This window comes from Theropithecus gelada, chromosome 15 (genome assembly GCF_003255815.1).
Source record: "Theropithecus gelada isolate Dixy chromosome 15, Tgel_1.0, whole genome shotgun sequence".
NCBI lineage: Eukaryota > Metazoa > Chordata > Mammalia > Primates > Cercopithecidae > Theropithecus > Theropithecus gelada.
The window spans coordinates 96,449,471-96,467,663 of NC_037683.1; the positions used below are offsets into that span (position 1 = coordinate 96,449,471).

The 18,193-nt window shown below is 41.9% G+C and overlaps 1 protein-coding gene across 1 annotated transcript in view; it reads right to left on the reverse strand.

Annotated features, from left to right (window-relative positions):
* RASEF (RAS and EF-hand domain containing) overlaps positions 1-6,744 on the reverse strand; it is a 77,601-nt gene extending 70,857 nt beyond the window's left edge. The window contains exon 1 of the mRNA XM_025359605.1: positions 6,021-6,744. Coding sequence (XP_025215390.1) covers positions 6,021-6,442 — 422 coding nt within the window. The 5' untranslated portion in view covers positions 6,443-6,744. The remainder of the gene's footprint in view (positions 1-6,020) is intronic.
* Positions 6,745-18,193: the final 11,449 nt, after the last annotated feature.

Consider the following 18,193-nt stretch of genomic DNA (forward strand, 5'->3'; position numbering starts at 1 on the left):
ATAAATATTCTCTTCCCATTTCCCTCTTCTGACTGTATACTGCACTCAAGTGCTACGTAAATTGTAATAAGTTATATACATGAAGCAAGAATGTATACTGTATATACCCTCTGAGGAGAGAAAAAGGATTTGAAACACATTTGGAATCACCATGGCACACTAACCATTCCCCATATGATGCAGCCACTTTCATTTTACAAATGAAAAAAGATTGGATAACACGGGCAGAAAACAAGAAACAGATAAAGATTGTTACACGCTTAAAGAGATAGGGGTAGTGTAACTGAATTTAACAGTAATTTTAGAGAAGAGTAAATCCCAAGTTCAGGTTCGAGGAAAAGCTAGAGAAGAGTCTGTAGATCTGGCAGTAAACTTTCCCGGATAACACTAAGTTTTAAGACTTTTTCTTTTCAAGCCTTTGATTTTTGCACAAACCAGAATGACAGAATAAATCATCTTTCTTCAAATTCTGAGAGCAAAGCTCTGAGCAATCAGTGAATTCTGAGGGTTACAGCAGGCCACTGCCCAGGTGGCTAACAGAGAGCCTTCTAAGGACTAGAAGGCCAGAATACTTTTCCCAAATCTGAAAGCCAAAAAGAAATTACTACCTTGAGATTAAATTCAAATATCAGAACCAGAAGTGGCCACCACCCAGCAAGTAGAGCCCATAAAACCTAAGGCTTGCACAGATTCACACAAGGCCCAGGAGGAAGGATCAAAGGTTCATTCCCCCTAAATTCTGGAGCAAGGCAAGGATGCCCGCTCTTACCACTCCTACTCAATACAGTACTGGAAGTCCTAGCCAGAGCAATCAGGCAAGAGAAAGAAAGAAACCCATCCAAATTGGAAAAGAGGAAGTCAAATTATCTCTGTTGGCTGACAATATAATCTTATATCTAGAAAACCCTAAAGACTCCTATAAAAGACTTCTAAGCTTTGATAAACGAATTCAGTTAATTCTCAGGATACAAAAATCAATGTACACAAATCGGTAGCATTTCTATACAGCAATAATGAGCTGTAGTTATTAAGAGACAGGTTTCTCCCAGTCAGCAGAGTAATGATACACGTAACTGTGACGGAGGACACATTAAAGAGAAAAAGCAAAAAGCTACAGAATAGCAACAGTTAGAAAACAAGGAGATCCAGGTACAGACATAAACAGAGACACAGACGTTAGGATCCTGGTTCAGAATCCGGAAAAGGTAAAGAAACCTCCAGAAAACCTATGGTGAGCACAGTGACAGATTCCAAAGCTGGTACTCAAGGTAAATACCCTTGATATCTAGGACTTGGGTGCAGCCCACCACCATGTTGCAAGGCTAGAACACATCTTCTCTTCTTGGATGAGAACCAGATGTGACGTGGTTACACAAGAGAATTTGGGAGGGCAGTTGCTACAAGGCTAAGAAAAGTCCTGAAAGTAGGAAGAAAATGTGTGAGTGTTGTACTCATCCTCCATGGATGAGGACCATGAGCATGAAAATATATATATATATATCTTTACATACCACAAACACATCACAAAGCACCAAGATGCTCACATGTGGAAGATATTCAAGAGCTGAGATCAAAGAGAGAAGAGCTGATTTGCCTCTCTCATCTCAAGGTGGCTCGGGGCCATAGGCTCACTGAGTGGAAAGAGGGGAAACCGAGGCAAGATGGAATCCATCAGTCTCTCTTCCTTTCCCCTCCATCCAATCTCTGTGTTTCACTCCCTCTCACCATTTCCCCCTCTGCCACTCTATCTCTGGCCTTCTCTCTTGCTCTCTGGCTCACTCCTGATTTATTTATGTCTTTCTTTGCCTCTGTCTCTCCCCTCCCTTTTCTATCTTGTCAAGCACCGTATCATGTAAATTAAGGGAGCTGTGAAGCAACTACACTATTACAAAACAAGGCAATCATTCTGAAAAGGGCTAAACTAGCACCCAAGAAGAGGAAATGGAGAAGCAACCCTCACCAGTACTGAAACTTTGCCTCTGCTTACCGGCAGCTACTTGTTTTTCAAAATTTCCCAATTAAATAGGATTGCTGTCCCATGGGGGAGCCTTTCCTCTTGAGTTTAATAAGATAAGCCATTTTGCCAATCTCTATACAATTCACATATGGAAAGTTTTGGCTCCTCTCAATTAAATTTGTTTTTAAATTACCAAATAAAAGAATCCCCTTTGGGCCGGGCGCGGTGGCTCAAGCCTGTAATCCCAGCACTTTGGGAGGCCGAGACGGGCGGATCACGAGGTCAAGAGATCGAGACCATCCTGGCTAACATGGTGAAACCCCGTCTCTACTAAAAAATACAAAAACTAGCCGGGCGAGGTGGCGGGCGCCTGTAGTCCCAGCTACTCGGGAGGCTGAGGCAGGAGAATGGCATGAACCCGGGAGGCGGAGCTTGCAGTGAGCTGAGATCCGGCCACTGCACTCCAGCCCAGGCGACAGAGCGAGACTCCGTCTCAAAAAAAAAAAAAAAAAAGAATCCCCTTCAACATGGTGCATATAGAAACATCGCAAACTATGCGAAACAGCTAATGGTGCTGATTTTGACGTCCCAACAAATCCTAGCCCAGCACCGCCTGGCAGGTCACCCATCACTGATACCTGTCACACAGCAGGTACCTGACCTGAGGTTGTCCCTGCTTTGGACACTTTTGGGATACCTGTGCCCACTCACAGGCCCATGATGGTTCCAGTGCCAGCTGCACCCTCACGTTGCTGTTTGTGAGAAAGTGGGGTTTTCCAAGTTAATTTATCAGCGTGAATCAATTCACAGATAACACTCAAAATTGCTGCAAATGGAGCTGAGAAAACACTGAAAAGCTTCAGCTCTGACTAGAAGTCAGAGAAGAGACCCTCATCCCTCCTCTCAGCCATCCATCAAATGCTCTATACACACACACACACACACACACACACACACACACACACACACACAGAGCCTATTTCCTTCTCTTGGCAATCTCTAAACACCATGACCGGCTCACAACAGTAACTGAGAAAAAAAAAAAGTGAGAAAATCTGCAAAAGCTCACAACATGAACTACACTTCCTCTCAAAATGCAGACATCTGAAACAAGAATCAAAGATTACTGGTATCTTCTATTCATTCAGCAAACATTTGCTGAGTATTTACTGAGTATCTCCTGAGTATGAAACTCCCGGTCACCAAGACAATGACCCAGGCATCAGAAACTGGCAAGGCTACATTATAAGTTTGCTCTCTGCCCTGCCCCTCCACCCTCAACACCCACACATTTTCTTCCTACTTCCAGGACTTTTCTTAGCCTTGTAGCAACTGCCCTCCCAAATTCCCCATGTAACCATGTCGCATTGTCCTGCTGCCTTCACCTGTTGGCCGACCTTATCAAACTGACCAGGAAGTGGTCAAGGTCCATCTTGCAGACCCTTCACACCTGCCAGGCTCAGCTTACCATGTCACACAGCTCCTTGGACACTCCTTCCTCAGCCTTCAAAAGAAAAAGTCCCTCAAATTTCTAAGAGAAAATGAACTCAAGAATGACACACATCCCAAAGGCCACTTTCATCCCTTCATGATGCCGTATTATCTTCCCTCTAACATCGCAATTACTGATGACTGGGGAGTTTAACCCAAAATTGCTTAATATTTTGCTTGAAAGATCCTTTAAATGAAAATCAACAGTGTCATGCTTTACCTTTATAGGAACCAAACATTTTCCTATTTAATATCCGTTATTCTCAAACTGGATGTGAACACTCCCCAGGATAGCCCTGGAGCAGGCTGTCCCCAGGGATAAGATTGAGTGCCAGGTGGGAAACAAAGCCACAAGTTGGAATGGCACACTTTCCTGGAAAGACAATTCTCCCTTCAGAAGAAACTCTACTTTATATTAAAACAAGTCCCAAAATATTGTGTACAAACATGAGCAACTTAATGACTTTTTACAGAAAATTCTTGCTTGCAGCCGTCTGTTGAGCTATGTCTACAATACAGAGAGTTTCCTACAAATTTCCTTTGGCTTTAAATGTTCTTCAATGAAGTTGTTGGAAAAATGTTTCATCTACACCATGAGCATCTTGAAGGCATGAACTACATACCATCCTTCTCTTTGTCCCCAGTGACCTAGGACAGTACCTAAGCCAGTATCTCACATATGGCAGGCTATTGGTAATGTTTGTGGAATAAATTTGGCTGAAATAATGCCGACAGCATTATCAATAACAAAAAAAAAATTTAAATCACATTTGGATGGATGGAAGAAAAGGTGAACAGCTGTATGAGGAAGTGAAGCAGAATTAATCCAATTTACCAAAACAGCGGATGGCTGCCATGGTAACAATCAGATGCAGCAACGCAGTTTAGATCTCTTCCACTTGAACATGAGAGGAAGACAAATATTGTACTTGTTAATCTCAAATCAGGAGGTGAGGTGAGGCTTAGGACACAAGTCTACCAGGTGACACCAGTGCCCATTAAACGTAGTAATCTCTGAAGAGTTTGGAAAGGCAACATGATAATAATAATTCCACCAACAATATTAAGTCCTGGTTTGTACACTGATCCAGGTCATTTCAATCATTTAAGGTTGTATGTGAAATATTTGTTGCTGAGACTAGACAGCTGTGAAAAACAGATCCACATGTATGCATACATCATATCCAATATGATATGGACTCATCTTGCCTCATTCCTAAAATTCTTACCTTTTTAAACTAGCTGCACCCAAACTAAGTTACAGATGAAAGATGACTCAAAGAAAGAGTATAGGTTGTAGCAGTGTTTTAATTTTGTACTTCCCTGGTTGGGGAGTAACTCATCTGTAAACAATAGAAAAGATAGTTACACACCCACTTTCTCTACACAACCCTTCATGGCAGTGAGTCACTCTCCATGCCCAATATTCCCCTCACTTTCCAAGCTGGAGGGAGAAGTTGGGAGGAGGAGGAAGTGAGGACTTCCAATGAACAAGCACACTGACAACCTTCCAGGGATACTTCCTTTTCAATCTTCCATCTCAGATGTGCCAACTGCCAACCAAAATGATGCCTTTCAGAGCGTCTTAATAACGACAGCCAGAGCTCAATAAAATTTCAGCTAAACTCCAAACATAAAGCAGAAAAACACTTACAGCACTGAAATGTGTGCATCGCCAGGGAATGAAGTGAAAAATAGCAGCTGGAGACACCCACCACGCCAAGGGATGGACAAATGCAAACGAAGCTCAAAGAAGAAAAACTGAGCCTCTCTCCCTCCAGGCCCTGAAATCCCACCTGCAGGCATCCTCGTACCTCCTGATAATTAAGTCCGTGACTTGACACGTTATTTCTGTCACAGCAATAAGAGCAGAGAATATAAAGTCATTTTTTCATTTTATTCCGTCACATAAAAAGTGAGTTTTCCAGTTCACAAAATGTGGGGTCGAATCTCTGCTGCTTAACTGGGCAAGTCCCTTAACGTCTGTCTAATTTCTAAGTCTAAGTTCAGAAATAAGCTAGCCTACCTTCTAGGGATGTTATGAAAATTAAACGTGTGAACTCTGTAAAATGCCTAGCAGGTACATCAATGAATATTTGTGTCCAGCAATATAAAAACTCAACAGTTTCCTTTTCTATACAGTCTTAGGAAAACGACAAATCAGAAAACTAATACAGAGGACGCCAAATTGGCAAACAGCCCGGGCCCCAGCCCTGGGGTGCGAGTCTAAGGCCTGGGGTAGAAGGTGACGTAACCAGGACGCGGTGAGATGTGGGGCGCGCGCCTAAACCCGCGAGGGGCGCCAGCGGCTGCAGATTTCAGGAGAGCTCCTGTAATTAACACGCTGCCCTTTGCAGGCTCAGGATTCAGCACGTAAAACTTTCTCCCCAAACGCTGACTCTCCCTTTTCTTAACTCTAGCGGATCTTGGAAAAGTCAAAGCGAGTAGGTGAAGGAAGACAAGCAACTCACAGAGAAGTGTAAAGTGCATTGGGTCTGCACACCTGCAAGAAAGTGGGAAGAAGAAAGGAGGAAGCGCCAGGATCACCTCCCGCCCCAGCTCACACTTGCACCTGGGAATGAACTTGGCTTCCTCCCCGAGTCGCGCCTGGAAATCCTGCCAAGCCGGGTCGGGACTCGCCGGGCCCCACGAGGTGGCCAGCGCCGCCTCCGCGTCCTCGTCCTCCTCGCTGTCGGGGGTCTCGGGCCCCACCTCAGCCACGGCGGGCGCAGGACCCAGCAGACCCCAGTCCTGGCGCCGCCCCCCGCGGAGGGCCCCGCGGAAGCCACGTGCGAACTCCTGGAATGTGATGGCGCCGTCATGGTCCGCGTCGAGCCGCTGGAATACGGCCTCGGCGTCGGCCGGCCGCACCCGCAGCTCCGCGCACAGTGACCCGAACTCCTCTCGTTCCAGGCGTCCCGAGCGGTTAGCGTCGCAGGCGGCGAAGACCGAGCGCAGTCGGGCCAGCTGCTCTCCGTCCCCGTCCGCCTCCATCCCGCCTGGCGGGGGCGGCCGAGAGGGCTCCGGAGCGCCGCGGGGCGCACGGCCCTCCCTGGAAGGACGGGGCCACCTGCTGCTGCCGGGAGACCCGGCGAGTTTGGCTTGTCCGGCTGGTTTGGCCACTTGCGGGAACGTCGGGCGGGGCGAGGGACGTCGGGGGTTGCCGGGCTGCTCCCTTCGACGACGGTTCGGGCCAGTCCCCAGCAGGTCCCGGGGGCGGTGGGGTGTGCTCTGGCTCCGGGCACCGCGAAGAAGCGCCTCTCCCTACTGAGCGCCCGCGCGCCGCGGTGGCCCTCACCACTCTCCCGGCGGGTGCGGCTCCGCCCAGCCAGGGAGGAGGAGCGCGCGCCTTCGCTTCTCTAGTTCCCACGCCCCGGAGCCCGCCGCTGCTTTCCGCGTAGGAAGGGGAGACCTGGTTGGCCTGAACGGGGTGCGGGGGGAGCATTGCCCTTCCGCGTAATCGCTGCTCGGGTAAAGCCCAGCGCCTCGCTTCTCCACAGAAGGTGCCGGCGCGCGCGTGAGAAGCTAACCGGCCAGAGGTAAGGTAGGTAGGGGTAGGAATCCGAATGGGTTAAGTGCATTTTATTATCTTATTCCCGAAACTTGGTAAACTTCTTTACATACAAGTTTCTTACAAAACAAAGTACAAGATTTACCAGAAGACCCCATTCTCAGTTTTACTGGCTTTCGTTAACGCATTTCTGTGCGTCTAACGTTAAGGTCCCACTGCTTAAACACAGATCTTCCAGATATCCAATTCCACATTTTTTCTCAATCCTTGTCTCCTAAACCTGAGAAAAAATTTAATAAACAAAATTGCTTGGCAGGCAGCATTGTTTAAACAAAGACAGGTCGTTTTGGAGGTTTTTTTTCTTTAAACAAACTTCATGGAAATTATATATCCAAAGGTATGTTACCCTTTGGTTTTAAACACTTTTTCCGACAATACTATTGTTTCTTTAATACTGATTGCTTAATGGATATGAGATCTTTAAAATCCACCCATTTTGATCCTTTTAAACACTTGTCCATCCATTTCCAGGAGACCCTCAGTCTGTCTTATGGCTTTTGTAACCGTGCCTTTAGGCGATTCTCACAGCCTGTGAAGATACATTTGGCTCATTTTTACTTTATTTACGTTATCCATTTCCTCCACATTTTAGACTTTCTGACTCTGTGTTTTTCTTTTATCTCATTCTGGATTCTCTTTATCGTTTATTACTTTGATTTTTTAAAAATATGATCATTAAGTAGGGGATATTACTAACACGTTCCTACCAGGCTAGTGTTCTTAAACATAGAGCTAAGTGCTAAACATCTGAGGACCTATTTCCTCTTGAATTGTACAATAAACATGTTCAACGCTAACAGCTTCTATTAAACTGTAACTACTACTGATAACCCCCACCTGCAAATTTAACTGGTAAATTATGAGAGGCATTCCATTAGAAGTCCTGGTCTTAGCAACCTAATTGTTAAGTGAATATAGTTGTATACAGTTGGACAGCTGCTACATTGAAATGAATCTTATCATTAGTGCAATATAAGTTGTTATTGATTTTGAGCTTATGTGCTTTCCTGTTTATTCTAAAGATTGATTTTCCGTATGAATTAAAAAGTGGCTAGTTTGGTAATGCCTTTAAAGCTTTACAAATATACTTATTAAACTAAATCTTTGAACTATTATTATATTTCTACTGTTAGCAATTAATGGATATCTATGTCTTTCAAAATAGATGCTTTCATGTTTTTAACTGCTTAGGCAGAAGTGCTTTTCTGAAGACTGCTTGCACAAGTTTATTCCTGAATTTTCACTCTGACCTTTGTGCTCATTATTTCTGAATTTTTATGTTCTGTGACTTGCTTTGCCCTTTCCCTAAGCCCCTTCATTGAAGAGTCATCAAGAAACATGAATTGGCCTGGCACGGTGGTTCATGCCTATAATCCCAGCACTTTGGGAGGCTGAAGTCAGTGGATCACTTGAGGTTGGGAGTTCGAGACCAGTCTAACCAACATAGTGAAAGCCTGTCTCTACTAAAATTACAAAAAATTAGCTGGGTGTGGTGGCAGGCACCTTTAGTCCCAGCTGCTTGGGAGGTGAGGCAGGAGAATCACTCGAACCCAGGAGGCAGAGGTTGCAGTGAGCTGAGATCACACCACTGCACTCCAGCCTGGGCGATAGAGCAAGACTACGTCAAAAAACAAAACAACAACAAAAAAACACGAATTATTCCAAATGTCTTGTGCATGCATTTTCTTATTCTTATTTCTACCAATGTTAATATACTTCAGACCTACGATATCAGTTATTTATCACTGCATAACAGCAGTAGTGATTTAAAAGTGCTACCATTTTATTTGTTCATAATTCCATTATCATCAGTTTGGGCAGAGCTCAGCTAGGTGGTTTGTCTGCTAGCTGACCTGGGATCTCTTAGGTGGCTTTCTTGTTGACTCAATTGGGGCTGAATGGTTATAGAGCCTCACTCATTTTTCTGGAAGCTAGTGCTGGCTGTTGGCTGGGCCATGCGTCTTCAGGAAGCTAGCATGGGTTTTGTCACATGGTGGCAATGTTCCAAGCCAGTAAGCCCCAATGTACAAGTGCTCTTCAAGCTTTAGCTTGTGTCATATTTGCTGATATTCCATTGACAAGACACATAGGCAAGTCACATGGCCAAGCCCTAAGTCAATGTGGGAGGGGACTACAAAAAAACAGGGATACAGAGAAATGTACTTCATTGAAGGCCCTTACTGTTACAATATACCACACCTAAGGTAAAGGGACAGCCTCTAATATATTCTGCCAGGCTCTTGTCCTGCCATCCTCCTGTTTATTCTGCACAACCACAGCTGGACAGTCCTTCTTAAACACCAATTATTTTGTCATTCTTCAGCTCTTTAATTCTCAATCAGGTAACAATTTTGTTTCCCAGGGGACATTTGGCAGTGTCTGATGACATTTTTGGCTGTCTTAATTTGATAAGGGGGAGATGCTCCTGGCATCTAGTAGATAGCTGCAGGGATGCTGCGGAATATCCTATAATGCACAGGCCAGAGCCTCCTCTCCTTCCCATTACAAAGAATTATCTGGCCAAAAACACCAATTGTGCTGAGGTTGAGGAAGCCTGTACCCTAACTCATAAACCCCCAGTGGTGCTCCAGTAAAAAGAGAACTAAGGGTAAACTCTTCATCCGAGCATCCAGAGCCCTCTGTAATTTGCTGCTACCACATAGATCAAATATTTCACCCTTTAGTCTCTCTCAGGGCTTTTACTGTCCCCCAAATAAGCCACACTTCATCACATGATTAAGTTAGTAGCTCCTTATTATCAGGACAAAATGTGAATATCAAGCAGATCTTTTAGCTTTTCTCTCTTCTGTCCAACCAAACCATTTCCCGGCTTAAGTAAAAGAATTGGATCCTGCTTTTTCTACAAACGTTTACACAATTGCATTGTGACCTGCCACTCACAAACACATCACTTAGTGTGTATGTCAGTTCAGGTATCAAGCAGCAGGAATGTTTTTGAATAACCCCAGATATACTCAGGGGAAAGCCACTGTCATATAATCTGTCTCTAATTATTTTCAAGAAACAGCAAAGAGAAAAGAAAGAAATAGGAGGTGCTTCTTTTTTATTTTAGCATCCAGAAACAGCTAGCCAGGAACTGGAGATAACAGAGCAGCCTTTGAGAGCCAGTGAATTATTAGGTAAGGAGAGCTTGCCCATGATTGTCATCATGACTTTTTGAAAGATCAGCTTCCTCTCTGCCTGCTCAAAGATTTTAAAAATCAGAGATAATCTTGTTAGAGCATGTTTCTCAAAGCAGTGAAAAGACATCTTTGGAAAGAAATAGTTTTGTGATCAGATACATTTGTAAAACACAAATAAATTTTAGAAAGAATCCTATATTCCTTCGAGATAAAGCTGTTCGATCGAATATTTCCTAAACGTATTTGACTATGGTAACTTTGAGTTTTGGGTTTTGGTTTGGTTGGGTTTCAATTGCCGTGAGCTTTCCACAGACTTAGTGCTCTCAAAACATACTTGAGGCGATCTCATCTTAGACAGTGACTAGGGTGGTGAGTCATGAGAAGTGATCCCTTGCTCCTACATCATAAATTGGCCCAACTTCCCATAACGGGAAGGAGCAACACCACTGTAACCTGCTTTTCATCTGGTAAGTGGGGAAAGCTTTTAGTGGAAGCCTATTGTAATCCACCCCGTAAAATTTTCTTCGGGTATGAGAGTGCTTCTCAGAGTATGACTTAACACTGCAGTTACTTTGCCCCAGAAAGATCCGAAATGCCATTTAAAATGGAACTAGATATCTTAGTAATGGCATACCACTGAGGCACCAACTAGTAGGTTCAGGAACACTCTGAAACATACATACCCCTGTAAGAGCTGAGTCTTAGTTTCTCATGAATATATACTCAGAGCTTACTATTCCTAAGGAAGTTACAGGAAAAATGTAGGAGATTTTGCAAAAAGGAATGTGTCAGCATATATCATAATGATCTACTTACCCTTTATGTAAGGCATGAAAAAGAGAAAATAATAACACTTATATACTGCTATCCATAATTAGCAAATGTGAACATCCTATTCTATTTTCCTCAGATCTATTTTTTTTAAATAAAGCATTAGAGACCCAGTTGAACTTCCCCTTTGACTGCATATTGTTTCTATAATTGATTTATAGCATTGCTGTATAGGTATTGTGTTGACAGTTACCAGATTTTGGCAAATTTTAAAAAATTTTTTAAACTTAAGTATCATTTTAAATTTTAAAAAAATTTTAAAAAATTAAGTATCTCTGTAAGGCTCCAAACAATATCAAATACCATTTCATGTCTCGAGCCAGAGCAGAGTTGGTGTTCATTATTAGAACTGAGCAAGAAGTGTTGCATTTCAAACTTCTGATTCCATTTTGTGATGACTAAGCAAAACTCATATCATTTTTCCACGTTAGCAAACTGTGTCTCATCCATCTTGCTCCTCTCAGTTAAGACAAAAGTCTGTGTTTTTATTTATTATTTATGTATTTATTTTTTGTGACAGGGTCTCACTCTCTCGCAGGCTGGAGTGCAGTGGTGTGATCACGGCTCACTGCAGCCTCAACCTCCCTGGGCTCAGGTAATCCTCCCATCTCGGTCGCTGGAGTCACTGGGACTATAGGCACGCACCACTACTCCCAGCTAATTTTTTTTTGTATTTTTTGTAGAGCTGGGGTTTCTCCCTGTTGCCCAGGCTGGTCTCAAACACCTTGGCTGGCGATCCACCTGCCTCGGCCTTCTGAAGTGCTAAGATTACAGGCGTGAGCCACCATACCTGGCCGCTGTTTCATATTATATATGAAACAAGTTGAGAAATCAAATCTAATAAAAATAAGTGGACCTCAGTTCACTTTTGGACAGCAGAAAAAGCAAACTGTGGTAAGCAGAATTCTACAATGGCACCCTGGTTCCCACCCCTTGGTGTACATACTCTGCACAGTCCCCTTCGAAGTGAGCAGGACCTGTGAATATGATGGGATAATCACTCCTGTGATGACATTATATGATTCCATTCCCCTCCTGGCTTTGAAGAAGTGTCATGAGAACAAGAGGTGGCTAGGACCTGAAGATAGCCTCTAAGGAGCTGAGGATGTCACCCTGCTGACAGCCAGCAAGGAAATGGGTACCTCAGTCCTGTAGCTGCAAGGAATTGAAACCTGCCAACAACCTGACTGAGCTTGGCAGAGGACTCTGAGCTTGCGATGAGAACACATCCCCAGCTTGAAATCAAATCGACATATTGATTTTGGCATTGTGAGATACTGAGCTGAGAACGCAATTCAGCTGTTCCTGGACTTTTGAACCACAGAACTGAGATGATAAATGGTGTTTTAAGTTGCTAAGTTTGTGGTCATTTGTTTACAGTAATTGTAAACTAATACACAAGTGTAAGTTTGTTTTCTTAAAGAAGAAATAAAACGAGGAAGGAGGTGTTAAAGGATCAAAACTCTGACAAAAGGCCGGTTGCAGAACATGACAGGTTGTTGTACTGAAAACTATTTGTCATGCAAGTTTATGTTAAAATAGAGTAGCTTTTGAGGACTTTAATTTTTGGTCTTGTAAACGTGCCATTTAATATTGTCCAACTGTAACTGATAATACTTTTTGCAAACAGAAACTGTTAAAACCTTTAAAGCAAATACTACTTTAGAGAAGAAGTAATGTGTTATGAAACTCTGAGGATACCTAAGAAACATCCTACTTAAGTTTCTTCAGCATAAATAAACTTGAGAGTTTCGACCACTGTTACTGAGAATGAAATTATTTATCAATCACTTTTAATGAGGTAAAATTTACATACAATAAAATGTACCCATTTTAAAGTATAGTTTAGTGAACTTGCACAGATGTAAATATCTGTTTAACTTCCACTTAACCAAGATGTAGAATATTTCCACAATGCCAAAATTGTCATTGACTCCCTTCCCATCAATCTTTCACCCAATTGCAGACCCCAGTTCACCACCAACCTACTCTTGCTCAATACAGATTTAATATGATGGTGTTTTTTCTAGAGTTTTATACTATGTCAGTAGTATTGTACACTATGCACTCTTCCATGCATGGCTTTCTTTGCTCAGCAGAAGGTGTTTAGATTAATTCAGTAGTTCATTTCTTTGTAGTAATGAGTAGGATCACATTATACATTATACTACAGAGTGTGCATCCATTACTTTGTTGATTGACATTTGGGTCATTTCCAGGTTTTGCTATTGTGAATAAAACTGCCTTGACTATTCCTGTGCAAGTCTTTGTATTAAGGAACATACGTTTTATTTTCTCTTGAGGAAGTTCTTAGCAGTAAGATTGCTGGGTCATATGGCAGATACATATTTAGCTTTATAAGCAACTAAGTGCTTTCCAAAGTGACTGTACAATTTAACATTCCCACCTGAAATGTAAGAGAATTCTAGTTGCTCCACATTCTTGTCAACCCTTGGTAGCATCAGTCTCTTTAAGAATTCTAATTCTTAAAGCATCAGTCTCTTTAAGCATTCTAATTCTTAAATTAGATATGTAATGTGGACTGTAGGTTTAATTTGCATTTCTCTGTTGACTAATGATGTTGCACAGCTTTTCATATGTCTTCAACCATTCTTGCATCTTTTGTGAAATGTCTGTTCAAATCATTTGTCCACTTTTTACTGTATCATTTTATTCAGTTGTAAGAGTTCTTTACATATTCTGGAAACAAGTCCTCTGTCACATATATAGGTACTTTGAAAATCTCCTGTGCTTTGCCTTTTCATTTTTTCAATGGTAACTTTTTAAGAGTAGTTTTCGTTTTGATGAAGTTCAACTTATCAGTTTTTCTTTTATGGTATGTATTTTTGTGACCCATTTAAGAAGCATCTGTCTACCCAGAGTTGCAAAGGTATCCCTTTTCTTACTAGAAATATTAAAGTTTTATTTACCATTGCTTTTATGATACATTTTAAGTTAATTTTTGTGTATTAAGTGAATAAAAAGTTAAAGTTCACTTTTCTCTATATGGATATTCAGTTCTTCCAGCGTTATTTTAAAAAATAGAAAACACTATCCCCTCCCTGTTGAATCACCTTTGTTAGAAATCAAATGACTACATATGTGTGGGTTTATTTCTGGGCTCTACATTACATTCCTTTCTGTTGATTTCTCATCTGTTCTTTCACGAACACCATATGGTCTTGATTACATTGCCTAATAATAAGGTGAATATAAGTTGCAAAATCAAGTAGTATCAGTCTTCCAAATTTGTTATTCTTTTTTCAAAGTTGTTTTAGATACTCCTGGTCCTAGGTATTACCGTAGAAATTTTAAGATCAGTTTGTCAATTTACACAAAAATACATTCTGTAGATATCATGATTGTGTTGAATCTTATAGCTTAATTTTGGGAGAATTGATAACAGTATTGAATCTGCCCATCAGTGAGATTCATCCCATCAGAGAGATGAATCTGCCCATCAGTGAGATTATTTTCTCTCAACAATGTTGTATAGGTTATGATTTATAGGTCTTTCACATATTTTGTTAAACTTATCCCTAAGTATATTCTGATTTTTATGCTATTGTAAAAGACATAACACTGTAATTTCAATCTCCAGTTATTACCAGTATATAAAAATTCAGTTGATTTTTATAATGACGCACTTATATTCTGAGACCTTGCTAAACTCACTTTTTAATTCTGGTGGCTGTTTTATAGACTTCTTAGAATTTTCTCCATACACAATTATGTCATCTATAGGGAAGAAAAGATGGTTTGCCTTCTTCATTTTCAATCTGTATGTCTTTTATTTCTTTTTCTTGCTTTGTTGCACTGGTTTTGGACTTCTAATACAAGGTAGAATTGCAATAGTAAGAACAGATAGTCTTGATTTATTCCTAGTCACAGGAGATGGGGAGGAATCACTTCATCTTTCACCATTGTGATGGTGACGAGAGGGTCTTTCTGTAGATGCCCTTTATTGGTTTTGGAAATTCTCTTTTCATACATGGCTGAGAATATTTATCATGAGTAGATTTTGCATTTTGTTCGATGCTTCTGGCATCTACTTAAATGATGGTGTTGTTTTTGCTCTTTCGTTCTGTGTTTTTTTGTTTTTTTGAGACAAGGTCTGGCTCTGCCACCCAGGCATGAGTGCAGTGACACCATCTCAGCTCACGGCAACCTCTTCCTCCAGTTCTCAAGCCATCCTCCCACCTCAGCCTCCCGAGTAGCTGGAACCACAGGTGCACACCACCACACCTAGCTAATTTTTACATTTTTTGTAGAGATGGGGTGTTTCATCATTGCCCAGGCTGGTTTTGAACTCCTGATCTCAAGCAGTCTGCCCATCTTGGCCTCCTGAAGTGCTGGGATTACAGGTGTGAGCCACTGCACCTGGCTTCCTTCATTTTGTTAACGGTGGTGAATTATACTGATGGATTTCATTCTAATCCAACTCTCACTTTCCATGTGGCCTCAGGGCTTCTTCACATGGTATCTCCATCTGGTAAGTGGGTTTCTTATTGTCTCAGGGTTTTAAGGATGAATATTCAATGAGTCTTGTTCCAAAGCTGCAACGCTTCTTATACAATCTAGCTTTGGAAGTCCCAGAACATTAGCTCTGCTACCTTCTATTGGTCTGGCACATTCTATTCATCACTAAGGCCAACCCAGACTCAACGGGAAGGTCATTAGTCTCCACCTCTTGATGCAGGAGGAGCAGTTGAAATTTTGAGACCATCTTTAATCTTTTTCTTAAATTTGTTTTCTACATTTCTGTATGTTTGAAGTAGGATGATGTATTTCCCACATCAGCTCAGTCCACCCTGTTGACCAGGTATCTTCCTCCCCTACTTCAGTCCTTAACTTAGTATCATTTGCCTGACCTTCCATACAGAGATTAGGCTTCCCTTCTAAGTATCCCACAACCCCATCACCATCCTCACACCTTCTGCCCATATACCCTGCCCTCCAGCCATACTGTTTCCAAAATATTATGCACTATTTTTAAGACTCTGTACTTCCTGCATGCTGTTTCCTCTGTCCAGTGTCTTTTCCCCACTGTGCTGCTTTTCCGCTGCATTAGTCAGGGTTCTCTAGAGGGACAGAACTAATAGGATAGATGTATATATGAAGGGGAGTTTATTAAGGAGTATTGACTCACATGAGCACAAGGTGAAGGACCACAATAGGCCATCTGCAAGCTGAGGATCAAGGAAGCCAGTCTGAGTCCAAAACCTCAAAAGTAGTGAAGCCAACAGTACAGCCTTCAGTCTGTGGCCAAAGGCCCAAGAGCCCCTGGCAAACCACTGGTGTAAGTCCAAGAGTCCAAAAGCTGAAGAACTTGGAGTCTTACATTTGAAGGTAGGAAGCATCTATCTTGGGAGAAAGATGAAAACCAGAAGACTTAGCAAGTCTGCTCATTCCACTTTCTTCTGCCTGCTTTATCCTAGCCACACTGGCAGCTGATTAGATTGTGAACACCCAGATTGAGGGTGGGTCTGCCTCTTCCAGTCCACTCACTCAAATGTTAATCTCCTTTGGCAACTCCCTCACACACACACACAGGAACAATACTTTGCATCCTTCAATCCAATAAAGTTGGCACTCAATATTAACCATCACAGCTATGTTATTTACTCTTTTAAGCATCCTTCATAAAGTATGTTTCTCGATTTTAGAGAGGAGAACACTAAGCATCAGGTTGAGTGATATAAATAAAATCACACAGCTAGTAGAAGTAGGGTTCAAACCCAGATCACCCAGTTCAAATTTGTGGCACATTTCTCTCTATCACACATGTAGCAGATGCTGTTTTGCTCAGCCCCATCCCCATAAGCCCCCCATGCATTTCCACAAACCAGCCCCTGCATCACTTCTTGGAGGAGTACCCTCCTGCTGGTAGGGTTTGCTTTACCTGTGTATTCAGAGAGCCATAGGTGCCTGGAAATTTGTATCCCCTCTGAAAGCAGCCCATGAACAATGCATGGTAGAATAAATACCCCAACTCTCTTGCCCTCTACACAGAATACTTTTGAGGTTGATCTCCATAACCCTCAGCAATGATACTGAGACAAAGTCACCACCCCCAGCACCCCACCTTCCACCCACCCCACCATGGTGCTTGTTGTCAATGTTGTGCTACTGCTTATCTTTCTTACCTCCTTTAACCTTCCACACTGACATGAATCCTCCTCTGAATGGTAACCCAGTGAAGGCAGTGTACAATCACTTCCTTGGCATGCAATGTTTTCTACAGACTCATGTCTAAGGGTGCAGTTGAGAAAGAACCCTATGTGATGTATGGGCTTTCTGGAAGCCACTGCCATGTCCTGGCACAAGGCCTGCAGAAATCACCACCATATTTGCTGTAGTGTACATATAAAGCCACTGTACATACCATTAAATACTAAAGAGTAAAATATTCCTTCTAGAGCTTTCTGACTTACTCTTCTCTCATGATATGTTGAGTGGCTAAAGGAAAATAGATTACAATATGCCAGTTAGTAGTAATCTCAGTTAAGAGTTAAAACCATTACAAACCAATAATGTTAATAAGCAAGAAAATACCAATATTTAAAGTTTTAGGCTTTTTAACTTTATCATTATTTGGAGGAGGTGGTGTTTGGCATAGAAAAATGCATTATTTGGTATGATGCTGAAGTTTCACATACAATTATTTCTTGATTATTTCCAAACCAAAAAATAATGTATATCTCATTTTAATGGGGAAAACTCCTGGGCATATTTATGTATATTTTCAATATCTTTGTTGGCAGAAATTCTATTTTCCTGAAAATGGTAGCAGGTAAGGGCAGATATGTCATGAAATACTTTGACACTTCCGTAAGCTTCTTTTATTTTGCTCAGGTCAGAAGTGATGGTGCAGCCATAGAGATGGAGAATCTTCAATCTAACAACAAAAAAGAAGATGAAAATAAAAGACCACAGATTATCTGGAGTGGATATAGCTGAGCCTGGATTCTAAGCATGATAAATGCATGAAGAGTCTTTCAAATATCATTGGCTATGACTAGTACTGATTGTTTCTCAAAGGAGAAAGATAGCATCAAACTTGAGAATTACAAATCTATTTTTAGAATTTGTCACCTGTCTGTGTTTAGTGAGGGTATGTTGAGAATACTTAAGTTAAAAACCAGGATGTTGGCCCTTTCAGAGATACCAGATGTCAGTAAATCCAGCCCACCACCCACT